This window comes from Natrix helvetica (assembly GCF_964273705.1).
Source record: "Natrix helvetica genome assembly, chromosome: 6".
Lineage (NCBI taxonomy): Eukaryota > Metazoa > Chordata > Lepidosauria > Squamata > Natricidae > Natrix > Natrix helvetica.
Genome location: NC_138553.1, coordinates 61,187,377 through 61,201,563, shown reverse-complemented (window position 1 = coordinate 61,201,563; position 14,187 = coordinate 61,187,377). Strand labels below are relative to the sequence as shown.

The following is a 14,187-nucleotide window of genomic DNA, read 5'->3' as shown; positions in this document are numbered from 1 at the left end:
CCCATTATAAAATAAGCATAATTCAATTTCTTTCATCTATCATCTTAATAAATAAATATCACTGTATGTTTATTTCACTGTCATTTCACTCTCCTATATTTTTTTCTCTTCCCTTTATCTGCATTTCCACAATCAGCTTGTTTTGATAGCAGAATAAAACAATGCAGAGAGATAACAAATAAAAATTATGAAAAACTGAGCAGTTCTTGCTGTTTTGAGGGAGGGGAAAGCAAAATGTATTCTCATTCCAAAAGTAGAAGTCTGATTATCCACTTGTTTCTACTTTAAGAGGACTATGCTGAATCAAACTGAAAGAATTACCATCCTTTAATAAGCCATCCTGAAAATGACTACAATTGAATCTCTTCCCAGATTTACTGTATTTTAGTTTCTGCATCATTAAAGTGGCAACACCCCCAATCCACAGAGAAATGATTCAAAACCTTCCAAGATCTTTTAATTTCAAGGAAACTATTCTAAGGCCACTTTTCTCTTCCCCTAAACTCTTTGGGACTTTTATTCCCATGAAAAGAAAATTAAAATTGACAAAATGACATAATCCTTGAATCTTGTTTCCTTTTTATTCGGCCATATGATACCACCTCTCTGTCCACTGCACTGGTTACCAGTTGGCTTTTGGATATAAAGTCAAGCTGCTAGTTATCAACTCCATAGCATAGAATTTGGCTAGTTGAGACAGGACAGGTTTTGCTCATCTTATAATATTGGGCACAGCAAGTGCATTTAAATTTTTTTGATTAAACAATACCACCTATCAGAACATCTGTTCAGTTTCCCCACAGATGATGTTCTGAAAGTCACTGAAAATCAGGCTATTTTTCCAGTGGTAAGGTGGTTGTTGAGCTGCTGTTAACTTTTTTTGTTTTTTATTCATTGTTTGTATTCTGAATCCATGAACATTATCCATGATTGTATTGTTCCAGAGTTATTGAAAATAGGATAGGTCTCTAAGCAAACAAACAAATAAACAAACATTTTGGAAGATTTGCAGTAGACATTTTGGAAATTTCTGATTGCTATATTCATCTTTAACTGAAAGACTATACAGGGACAGAATCACTGCGTGGTATTAGGCTTTATTAAACCTGAATAGAGTTGTCTATTTTGATTTCCTACTGCTAAGCAGGGTTTAGGGTTTATACTATATGTAATACAAGCTCTAATTTCTGAATGCATCCTCCAATTACTTTTATTTACAACACTAACAACAACTATTTTATGTGAAGATAAATCACAATTGGCAGTAACTAGCATTAATAGTGAAACTGAAGTACATAAAGACATCCTGGATGAAAGCCAAAATAGAATCCAAGATAATAGCTACTACTCATTATTAAAATCAGCATAGTCACATATTCAATACTGGAACATTCAGTGGGAATTAGACAAGTGTTAGATAATTAACATCCTATAATACAATACTTGCTTACCTTGTTCAGACAGTATTTATTGTTCTTCTTATAGAGATGCTGCAGACATTTCATGTTTTGTTTGTCTACAATCTTGCCAAAGAATTCATTGATGGTTTTGATAGAAACTGCACAGACAGCAGATTTAGGAGTTGGGATTGAAGAGTCTGGTTTACTTTGGGCAAAAGCACCAAATAAAATATCATCATTCATATTAAGGCCCATTTGCTGGGCTAAGGTTGCACCTGGCTTACCAATATATGCAGCCTGTAAAATATTGAATACCTCATTTGACCTCTTAGTTGACCTCTTCTTACGTTTTTCAGTGTAAATGCATTCAAGGGGCATTTCCACGTATGAATGCAACTCAGAATCAAAAGAGCAAAACCGTATAATCCTTGTATGAAAAGCTTGGGAGTCAAGAGATTCTCTTTGAACGGTAAGGAAGTACACAAAATGGTCCTTTTCAAATGCATAAACATACTTGATGGGGTATGAATCCCTGAATTCTGGAAGAATATCAATGTAAGAGTAAGCTGTGAGGAACTCAAATCCATCCAGAGTTTCTTTTAATCTTCGAACAGATATTGAATGAAGCAAATGGTCCTGCTGGGGTGAATTACTTACAGTATTGCCAACATAGAAATATACAAATCTTTCTTTTTCTGCCACCAAAATTTTGGTTCCTAAGGGGCTTACAACACAGTCCGGACACTCATCTGATTCCTCATCCATCAGTTTGGAATACATGCAGTGTACTCTACTTCCAATGTCAGCAGGATTATCAGGATAAATGACATGGCGCTGACAGGTTCCTTTGGCCACACTACCGCAGCTGATAAGATGATGATCGTAGTATGTTTCAAAGAGTAGAGCCATGTTAATGTTATCTTTCCAAATATCAGATTGATTTCCTTTAGGCTTACATTCATCACATGGAGCACAACTTGGATTCTCCAGAACAGGCCCAGTCTTGTATTCATAGACGTTGTGAAGAGTTTCATTTAAGACATAGATTTTATTGACTGCACCTACATACAGATGCTGTCTGTAGAGAATAATATTTTGTATTGGGGTTTCCGCAATGAAATATGGAAGTTGGTATTGGATGCTCAAATTCATCTCTGGCTTTGAACCTGCTTCTTTACATTTGCCATTGCTCTTCTGTACCAAGGTAGACAGGAATAATATAATCCCAAAGGGAGAAGTAGCAAAAAGGTTCATAACTGCAGATTTATCCTGTCAAAAGACATTTTAAGAAAGATTTATTATCATGTGACTAATCAACAGAACTGTTCGTCTAAGCTATATTATTTATTCAAACCATTTATACCATAAATTCAATGTAAAAAGCTTCTAGAACAGCTTACATGATACAAAATCAAATACTGCCCTCAGGCCCAAAATGACAAGAGACTAAAATGACACAAGACTGAAAGAAATGGATTTAGGGAACATAAAAGCAAAGAAGGTGCCTTAGGTTCAAATAATTGTTTTGTCATTTCTAAAATAGGTAATTATAACAGAAATGGTCTGCTCAGAAATCTCTATGTAAGACCATCACTTCTAGAAAAATATGCGTATCCCAAGATGTAGAATTAATGATAATAGGGCTCGGGCAAAAAACAACAACAATAATTCATTCTGAAACAGTATGTCAACATTCCAGTTATTCCTGCTATAATTTTAAATATTTTATGAGAACACTGTTTACAAAAAATAACTATTTCTGAAAATCATAATGAGCTGAAGTCAAGATCAACTATATAGGTTTGCTAAAGAAATTTAATCAGTCACTTCTGCCTAGCTCTTTCCGCCAGCAACAGCAATTAATAGGGTATGCAAAACTCTCTAAAACACTTCTCTTCAAATCATTAAAGCAGTACATAACTACTTTATAGCCACATGGGGAGACAGCTAGAAGCAGCTTATGAAAGCAACTATGCATGTCTGAGAAAATGCATGACTGGTTTAATTCTTTAAAAAGAGAGGCTTTGTACATGTTCCAAATGCATTGCAATATACCTCTTTGAAAAAATGTATATAACAGTACATGGAATCTCCTGTTTCACATTCCTAGTTGTGTCTTAGTTATGTCCTATGTTATGTTATAACTAGGACACCGTCATCATCACAAGGCCAGCATTTCTTGTCTCAGGTTCAAACTTGTTAGGAAAAAAGCCAAGAATCTTGACTGAAATATTGTTAGATTAATTAGATTAATTGGAAAATGCCATTACTTGGTAATCTACTTCTAACAGTCACGGGGAATTGACAGCCCTCTTGTTTTATCTCAATAAAATGAAATTCAGAACAACTCACAAAATAAATGATTTCTCATGATTTCCTTTCCAGCTTTAAACGAACCAGTGTTAATAATACAATTAGCATGTACTTTATGAATATATAAACATCTAATTCATTTATATATATTTTATTTAAATACTTTATACATTTCCTTAACAGCACTATAATATAAATTACTACATTTAAGATTAATAACATAGAATATATTAATCACTAAACATTGGCAGACAGACACTCTTTTTTATATATTGCATTGGACATTGTATTGATTTGATTCAAATCCTATGACATTTTAAGTATATTCAGGAATATTGTTATTCCATTTTCTGAGTAATGTGTTTTTTATATGTTTTTTTTATTTTCTCAAGATTAGTTCACTTTTTAAAATGCTTACAGCAGTAAGTCACTGTATAGGATAAGCATTTAGCTATACAGACAGGCAGAATTAGAACCGTCTAAGAGGCTGATGAAGAGTCTAATCTACCACATTTCTTCCTTTTTATTCATTTTGATGTGGTTTTCAAAGTCAAAAGACTCGTGAGTAGGGTGATATTTTAAACCTCTGACATGAATAATAAATGAATTGCGGTTGAAGCAGTGGGATATTCATCAGTTTTTAACAATATACTACAAGTTAAACCAAAACATTGTTCTATTGATACTTAGACACAGTTGCTAATCTAAATTTAGTTTCTTTAGAGGGAAACAATTATGCCTCCTGAAAGGACAACCATATGCTGTTTACAGGATTTTGTGCAAAGTATTATTTAGTTATGGATAAATAGTATTGTTACTGGTACAGAAAGATGAATAGCATTGTTACCAATCGTTCAGAAAAACAAATTTAAAAGCATCTTTGATAGTATAGAAATATGAAACCAAGCTTCAACAACTTTCTTTCTAAAGTAATATTCTTTTTAGTATGCTTTATTTATTTTGCTTAAAGTTACAGCAGCTTGCATATAAACTGTATGTTTCCCAGCAATAATTTATCTATTTATCTCAAAATTAACCTGGGCTTTTACTAGAATTCCCTATTCTCTATTACTATTTTGAAAAAGTTCTGCAAAGAGCAGTAATGGGAAGGTTTCACATTCAACTTGCACAGCTATTTATTTGGATCCAGACAGTTTTTAAAACAAATACATATTTTTGAATTTGATAAATTGGGAGCAAATATCAAAAAATATTTGATATACTGAGGCTGTTATGTCCCCTGAACATTTCATTCCATTAAATATTGAATTTCCTTTCTCTATTTATTTATCCTCTGCATAGACAAGAGGATTGGCAAAAACAATATTTTCTTGGCTTTTATTTCTTCACAATTTCTCAAATCAGGATAATATTATATGGAGAGAAAAAAGGAGGCAAAAAACTTTCTATATTAAGTATGTTATCACTTCAGGATGGAAAGGGATCCAAAAGACAAGGTTCTCCTCAAGGTTCTTCACGGGGAGCGGAGAGGAGAGGAGAGGAGCCAATAGTGCAAAGCGGAGCAAGATCCCCCATCAAGCACAGTCAATAATACAATACAATACAATACAATAGTAGAGTTGGAAGGGACCTTGGAGGTCTTCTAGTCCAACCCCCTGCCTAGGCAGGAAACCCTATACCGTTTCAGATAAATAGCTATCCAACATCTTCTTAAAGACTTCCAGTGTTGGGGCATTCACAACTTCACAGTCGGACAGTTGCATTCATGGAAGGAGTGAAACAAATTATTGTTCTGGAAGCTACAACATTTGAGAACCTCTTCTCAACTCTTCATACCATGAATTCATATATTTATACAATTCCTATTTTACAGGCTTAATGGAATTTGCACAGCAGAAATTTTGTAAATTCAATACTGCAGGATTATCACATATCACAATACAGACTGTAAGGTATAAAGCCAAGAATAACAGGATTAGGTGGTCATCAGTGAGACATTTTGTAGCAGTTTTACCAAAAGCCCAACTGTCAACATAACATAGCTATTGCGATTTTTTTGGAATCTAACTGTTTTTACTAGGTACATTAAATTTCTTCTAACATGGCCGTTTTTGTATATATATATCCATCATTGGCTAAAATAATTTTTATCAGTCTTTGGAAAGTACTTGTAAACCTTCAGAAGCACAACATTTGACCCTTCAATTTAGAAAAGCATTTGAAATAACCTCAATATGAATAGTTTTCTTTAAATTCATGAGATGAAGCATATTTCCATTTGGTGTTTCACTTAACGAGCTAAACAATACCAATCTTGTTTGTGTAGATATGTTTCTAGTTTGGATTCAACATAAAAGTTACTATATTGAACTCAAAGAGAATGACACAATTTGTGGCTAGACAACAAAAAGACCACTAAAATGCAATAGCCAGCAAATGTGTTCTAGGGAGCATGATGTCAGAGCATTCATCCACATGTATAAATGGGCTAGCCTCCACAAGCATAGTCAGCAATGATGTGCCATATTGGAGGTGCAAAAAATAATGCAGGATGGTGTTAGAATGTAACTGATACTTTATGTGACCTAATATTCCTTACTGTAAGTGTAAGATTAGTTTTCTTGTTTCATCTGTTAACATTGTTTCCTGCTGACCAACCATTTTGTGCATCTCATAATTCAATTCCTTTAAAAAAATCATTTAAAAGAATATTTTAAAGGTATTCAGATCATCGTAAATTTTAAATATAAAATAACTACCATATTCTGTTGAAAACTAACAGAGAGATTAGATTGTAATCCTGCTTGGAATTTCATGGAAATGAACTTTTGCCATATCCTTATCTTTCTCTTTTAGAATTACAAAGACTTGTATCTAAAATCATACAGAAGAAGTGGGCATTATTAAAGCATCTCAAGTAAATCTTGCTAAATCTTTTCTGAGAAAACATGCTTTCCTAATCACCTAACAGATAAATCAGAACTGTGTTTTATGGTCAGTCTATAAATTAAACAAAAAATATCTCTTTTAATGCTATTAGTAAATGACATATATTAATGCAACCTGAACAAAACTAACAAAAAGTCATAGGCTTTTCCAGAAGACATAGCCCTTTGTTTTCCTGAAATATAGAACATATGAAATATTTGCACTATATTTATTGTAGTCTAAAAGTAAAGAGAAAGATGAAAGCCAAGTTAATACATATTTAAATGTTCACCAATATTTACATGCAGGTTCCATTAATCAATACTATTCTGCTTATAGCAGCTTTTCATAAACCAAAGTGTAAATTATTTAACCAGGTCAAAATCAATTATTGTAGTATGCTTTTAATCACATGCATACAAAAGTAGTAATTGATCTTCTATTCTGAAGAAAATATATTATTTTACTCATTTTATGTTAACCTAGAGTAAGTAAACTGTAACATAAGTAGATAATATTTTTTGCTTTGTTACCTACTGCATTGCTTTAAATCCCTAAGAATAAAGCAAGCTTTTCAGCCTGTACTAGTCTAGATTTATTTCTTTCCTTATAATAGTAATGGTGCTGGACTAAAATGGCACAATAGGTCTTTATTATTACTAATATAATAAGCCTTCAAGAGTTTTCACTGATGTTCTATGGGGGAAAAGCAGAACAATAACACTATTTTGTTTCAAAAGACTGAGAAGAAGGAATACTCGCCAACCTTTACTGAAGAGGTACAGAAATACTATTGAGTAAAGGTTGAAGGTTTCAGATCATAATAAGAAAGTTAAATATTCTGAAAATATTGAAAGGAGGCCTAGAAAAAGGAATTCACTCAAGAATGCAGAACAGGGAAAAGAAAACCAGACAATAGAATGCGTATCATTATATTGGTTTGAGCAGAGTTGGGCTTTATGAAATCTTCACTAAAGCTTTTATTCTTTGTGCTCTCCCCAGCCCTCACCCCCACCCCACCCCCATATAAAAAGACACACATAGCAACATTTAGCACCAAAAGCAAAAAAAAAAAAAAAAAGGAAAGTAGACACTACAGACAGAAATATTTAGATTCACATTTTATTGTGTGAATGTATTTAATGTTTGCTGAGGAGGGAGGGGGGGAAGAGGATAAATAAAAACATATGTTCCATGATGTCATCATGATAATGATGCAACTTTAATCAGGTGTCAAGATATAGACAATATAACTACCTAATATTTGTGAGTGATTAAGTCATGATGCATATTGTCATGTTGATCACATTGTGATTTGTAATAGGTGCCAATAAATATACTCATTTGGTTTTTTATTCTCTCTGAATAATAAATGAAGTAATATAACAGAAACAGGTATACATTAACGCAACAAAATAAATTCACCTATTCATATAGTCTGACAGAAATTCTTGTAAAATAAGTCAATGAAAGAAAAGTAAAGATTTGATTAGACTTTTTAATTAATACTTATTTTGATGCAGAGCGCACTGTTTTGCTTTCCACTGTCATCTTCAATTAATCACAATTATGGATTCACTCTGTGTAAAATTCATTTGTATCTCTCTCTCTGTCTCCGTCTCTCTCTTAAAATCATAAAGTGATTAAAGTCCACTCACTTATTTTTACACTTATTGCATGGAATAGTTTCATATTTAGAATGCAAGCTTACTCTACAGAATTGGCATTGTTTTCATTTCACCCACTTAAGATTGGTGAGAGACAGTATCACTTTCTTATCCTTTACAACTGAAGATCTGTAAAACAGGCAAAGTTGGATCAACTACCCACAGAGAAAACCTATTTTTAGCAGTCTAGAAACCTAAAGTATTTAGTAGTCTTTTCTTCTTTTGCAGACTTATCTAAAAAGAATAAATAAGTATGTTTCCCCCTCCATCTTGTGGCTCTTTGAATCCTCCCTTTTCCTGACATTCAACTGTTTTTCTTCTGCTCCATAAAACAGTGAAGCAAAACATTTTGTTACTTGAAATAAAACCCCTTCTATTGCAGACAGTTCAATTGCACCTTCATTTCATCATGCCATCTCCCTTCTCTGGTTGTAGATTCTATAAATCTATATACTTACAGTAGATTCCCATGATCCAGCAGATTCTATTCATATATCAGCACTTAACAGACATAGCTTTTTCTTTTTAATTACAACACAGAAAACAAAACAGTTACAAAACATAAATTAAATTATGCAGATGTGCATATGTTGTAACATATGTAGGCAGAGGTGGAGAAAATCAGAGCTACATCTATTGAGACAAAACCATACCAAGAGAAATGAGATTCCATAGATATTTTTATTAATTTTTTCTCAAATTTCTACATTCCTGTCTTACCTGTATGACTCAGATACATCACAGGTGAATGGCTAAGTTATCCCTACTCATAACCTGTACACTGAACTTGTACCCCAATCACAAAATGTTTTCAGGTTTTCATGAAATTACCTCCAGGAATACATTAACCTCTTAATTATTTAGGAAAGAGTCCTTAATTTTAGAAATTCTCCCACTTCCTCTCTTAAAAAGCTAAAAATACCTTTAAAGTCATCTGTGTTTGTTCTAACACTATTTTCAGCAAATAATTAAAACAAAATCTGATATTTTAATGAATACTTTTCTTCATTGCAGATTTTGATGTTTAGTATACTTCATACTTGCATCTGAAGTATGTATTCACTTTAAAATTATAGATATTAAAATACAAGGTTGTTTAAGGATGTGAAAGAAAAAACTTCTCAATACATGGAAGTGCAAAATAGCACTTTTCTTCAAAGTGCTAAAGAGACAGGGATGGGTTCCTGCCAGTTCTAACCTCTTCTACAGAAGAGGTTCTACAAATCTACAGTGCCGTTAGAACCGGTTCCAGCTCCCTCCACCCACCCGTCCGCACATCATCAAGATGAAGAGCGAGAGGAGGAATTCTGGGAGTTGAAGTCCACAAGTCTTAAAGTTGTCAAGTTTGAACACCCTAGTGGGTTTTTTTCTAAAGAGTTAGGGGTTCAAGGGTCTTGTAACTTGACAGCTTTAACACTTGCACACTTCAATGCCAGAGTTCCTGAGCCAACATTTTGGTTGCTAAGCAAGAGCGTTGTTAAGTGAGTTTCACCACATTTTACAAGTTGGCCATGCCCACCCACTCACATGGCTGACAAGCCACTCCCACCCGGTCACATGGCCAGCAAGCCACTCCCACAAAGGAGGCCATACCTACAGAAGAGGTCCTAAAAATTTTTGAAACCCACCACTGCAAAGAGACCAGATCTTTTGCAAAGTTGCATAGCTGTTTTCCTAAGAAGAAAGCAAAAGATGTAGAGTTTAAATGATTCAAAGAAAAAAGTTTCACTTGCTCTGCCATGCACTTGAAGTATTTTAAGAGCTCCTGATCGCAATTAATTTTCTCCAGACATGATTTACAGTAGCAGCATTTTATTTTATTTTATCATCTTTCTTTTTTAAAATGGAGGTTAATTACAGATAGAATTAAGTCACATTCCTTTCATGAATGGACAGGCATATGCATGTTCAATAACCTCTATATCAGGTGAGGTAGGGCGTAAACGTATTTGCTATTTGTTATCAGATACTAACATGATTTTTGTTAATCTATTGTTAGGACAAGTTACAAGGCAAAGAGATTCCAATACATAGAATGATGTGAATTTTCTCTTGATAATTAGCAAAGGAATATATAATACATCCAGAAAGTATTCAGACTCCCTTCACTTTTGTCAATTTTATTATGCTGCAGCCTGATTTGACAATTGAAATTCTTCCCCCGCCCCTCCTCATTATTGTAAACTCTATACCCATAGTGAATAAATAAAAACAGACTTTTAGAAATGTCTGTAAATTTATTAAAAAGAAAAAAACTGAAATATCCCATTGGCATAAGCATTCAAAACCTTTGCAAACAATACCTGAAATTTACCTCAGATGTCTCCCATTTTCCTTGATTGTTGCCGGCATATTTCTACACCTTGATTGGAGTCCACCTGTGGTAAATTAAATTGATTGGACATGATTTGGAAAAGCACACACCTCTCTATAGAAGGTCTCACAACTGACAAAGCATACTGTAGCAGAGCAAAAGCCATGAGATCAAAGGAACTGCCTGCAGAGCTCAGAGACAGGTTTATTGCAAGGCAGGGATCTGGGGAAGGCTACAATAAAATTTCTGCTGCACTGAAGGTTTGTAAGAGCACAGTGGCCTCCATAATTCTCAAATGGAAGAGGTTTGGCACAAACAGGAGTGTTCTAAGAGCTGGTCCCCTGATCAAACTGAGCATTTGGGAGTTAGTAAGAGAAGTGACCAAGAACCCCATTGTCACACAGAGATCCTGTGTGGAGATGGGACAGAGTTTCAGAAGGACAACCATCATGGCAATCCTCCAATGATCTGGGCTTTATGGCAGAGTGGCTAGACTGGAGCCTCTGCTCAATGCAAAACACATGAAAGTTCACCTGGAGTTTTCAAAAAAGCACCTGAAGAACTCTCAAATTATGAGGAACAAGATTCTCTGGTCTGATGAAACCAAGATTGAACTGTTTGGCCTCAGTTCTAAATGTTATGTCTGGAGAAAACTGGCATTACTCATTGCCTGCCCAATATCATCCCTACAGTGAAACATGGCGATGACAGCATCATACTGTGGGGGCATTTTTCAACAGCAAGGCCTGGGAAACTGGCCAGGGTTGAGGGAAAGCTGAATGAATCAAAGTACAGAGATATCCTCAACAAAAACCTGTTCCACAGTGCTCAGGACCTCAGACTCAGCCAAAGGTTAATTTTCCATCAAGACAACAAGGATCCTAAGCACACAGCCAAGACAACACAGCAGTGTCTTAGAGACAACACTGTGAATATTGCCAGCCAAAGCCCAGACTTGAACTCTATTGAACATCTCTGGAGGGACTTGAAAATGGCTGTCAACTGACTATCCAACCTGACTGAGATTGAGAGGATTTGCAAGGAAGAAAATCCCCTAATCCAGGTGTGCAAAGCTTGTCACAGACTCGAGGCTACAATTGCTGCCAAAGGTGCTTCAACAAAGTACTGAGTGAAGAGTCTGAATACTTATACCAATGTGATATTTCAGTTTTTTTTCTTTTTAATAAATTTATAGACATTTCTAAAATTCTGTTTTCCCTTTAACCATTATGGGGTACTGAGTGTAAATTAATGAGAAAAAATGAATTTCAACAACTATAGAATCAGGCTGCAGCATAACAAAATTAATGAAAATGAAGGGGTCTGTATATGAATATTAATATGCAGTTATACATACAGCAACCAGAAACCAGGAAGATCTGATATTTAACACAATGAAATCACTAAAATTTCAAGCATTAAATAGCCTGTAATATTATTCATACAGATATTTGTATAGTGATTGTAAAGTTTAGTTTATATTTGTATTTTGATACGGTTTTCTCTACAGTAGCTCTTCAGTTTTTTAAAAAATGAGTGTCAAGGACAGAAAATTGTAAGCTCTATACCAAGAAACTGAAAAAGAGTTGTATTAAGATACAAAGTGCAGGGCCATTGAATATGATACTTGTTTGACAAATATGATTTGTGCGGTTTCAGTGTGAACAGTGGGACAAGATGTGCTAGTCAGTGAAATTTACATTCTAAATAATACTGAATAAGGTGGGCCAATGGTTTGACTCAATGTAAGAAATTTAAGCATGTTAAAACCATTTCCTTTATGGTTAGACATGTTCCTTCAAGAATAATCAGATTAATGATTCACAATAGACAAAAATGTATTTAAACCATCTAATTTAGCAGAATAGCACTTAAACCTGTATTGTTTACATTTAGTTCCAATACACCAGGGATGTCAACTCAAGGCCCAGAGGCAGGGCTGGCCTGGAAATATCAAAGGACCAGCCAGTGGTTCCTCTGGCGGCTAAATCAGGCTTCATGCAGCCCTCCCACCGCCCCGCATCTCATTTTCATCCTCCATGGCCTCCTGCAGCACTCTGCCGGCTAAAAATGGGCCAAAAACGGGCCTGAAAATGGCTTACAGAGAGCTGCAGGAAGCCATGGAGGGTGAAAATGAGGTGAAGGGGGATGTGTGTAGACCCCCCTGCCCCATTTTGGTCAGCAGGGTGCTGCAGGAGGTGCCCACCCCCCTACAATGCTGATTCAGTCCTTGAACAATTCCAGTTTGACACACTATCCACAAGATCCAAAATATATTGCGATAGATAAAAAGGAAGATGAGGATACAGAATCTTAAAATGAACCTATTAGCATTCAAAGTATTGAACATGTTGTTGTTAGCTTAGGTCTGGATTAATTTTGGGGATCATGTTTTTCCAAAAGAACTCCTTACCCCTACATGCTGCTAAGAATCTAATCAGATTTCTCATTCTGAATACAAAGTACTCACTTGAGGAGATGGTTAAATTAAACTTATTTGATTAGCAAAAACACAATACACCCATGTATGATTGACTGCAAACTCCTTACAGACCTTTTGCATGAAGCAGAAATGCACTTGTGCTTTGGGGACTGGAGGAAAAACTAGATAATTAAAGAAAGTGAATTTTTTAAAAAAATCAGTGTAAGAGGTAACTTCGTAAACCTATTTGTATTCGTTGCAAAAGAAATCAGAACCTTCTATTTTTATAGTTTCTTCACTTGGTTTTCTTTTTTCTTTTTCTCTTTAGTGCTTATTTTGCATTAGTTTGTATTAGTTTTTATTGTCGCTTTAAAACTTTTGTTTAAATGTATATATTAAAAAGGAATCATTGCATTCAGAGCTTCCACACACATAAATATTTACACATAGCATATATACATTCATTCAAACACATTTAATATCCCTTCCAAAATATTTTTCCTAAGGTGTTATAAGATTTGAATTTAATTATTGAATAATTTCTGGATTTCTGAATTTTAAAAAAATATCATCTTTTATTACATGAGTAGGTTCAGTAAGTGTTTTCAAACCATTAGCAATACTTCTGAGTCATTGCTTCTTTACAGTTTTGAATAACCACATGATTGTGGATTATTCAATTAAACTATTTTATTTTAGCTTAAGTCAAACAGGATACACCTGCAGGGGGAACTTCTGAATTACAGCATACCTAGAGGCATTTACAAAAAAAATAGGTTTAAAGCAATTCAAGGCCAAGACTTGTTTGGGCAAATTGTGCTATTTTGTAATCATAGCACTACTAATTCAAATCAATGGCATTAAGGCTCCTTTATACATGACATTTTTTACATACCATCATCCATGAATACAGCAGAAAAGATTATTATCATCACAAGTGCAAAGAGCAGACAGCTCTTTTATAAATTGGTTGCCTAGTTCATATATGTTTCGCATCATAAACTCACAAACTGCATGTCAAGCTTTCACTGTATTTATCTCTCACTCAACTGAAAAAAGTGCCTTTCAGCTTTATGTACAAAAAACAGGGAAATGCTGAGAAATATCTGCAATGTTCAAAGCTATTAGTCTTACATCTGTTTTACCAAAATAGATCCTAATTACATCATTTTCTCCAGGTAC

At 34.4% G+C, this 14,187-nt stretch overlaps 1 protein-coding gene across 6 annotated transcripts in view; it reads right to left on the bottom strand.

The window, feature by feature from the left end:
* Positions 1-14,187, bottom strand: part of MET (MET proto-oncogene, receptor tyrosine kinase) — a 122,081-nt gene that overhangs the window by 82,736 nt on the left and 25,158 nt on the right. For all 6 annotated transcript variants that reach the window (XM_081958609.1, XM_081958606.1, XM_081958607.1 and 3 more), the window contains exon 2: positions 1,452-2,669. In XM_081958609.1, coding sequence (XP_081814735.1) covers positions 1,452-2,654 — 1,203 coding nt within the window. In that variant the 5' untranslated portion in view covers positions 2,655-2,669. The remainder of the gene's footprint in view (positions 1-1,451; positions 2,670-14,187) is intronic.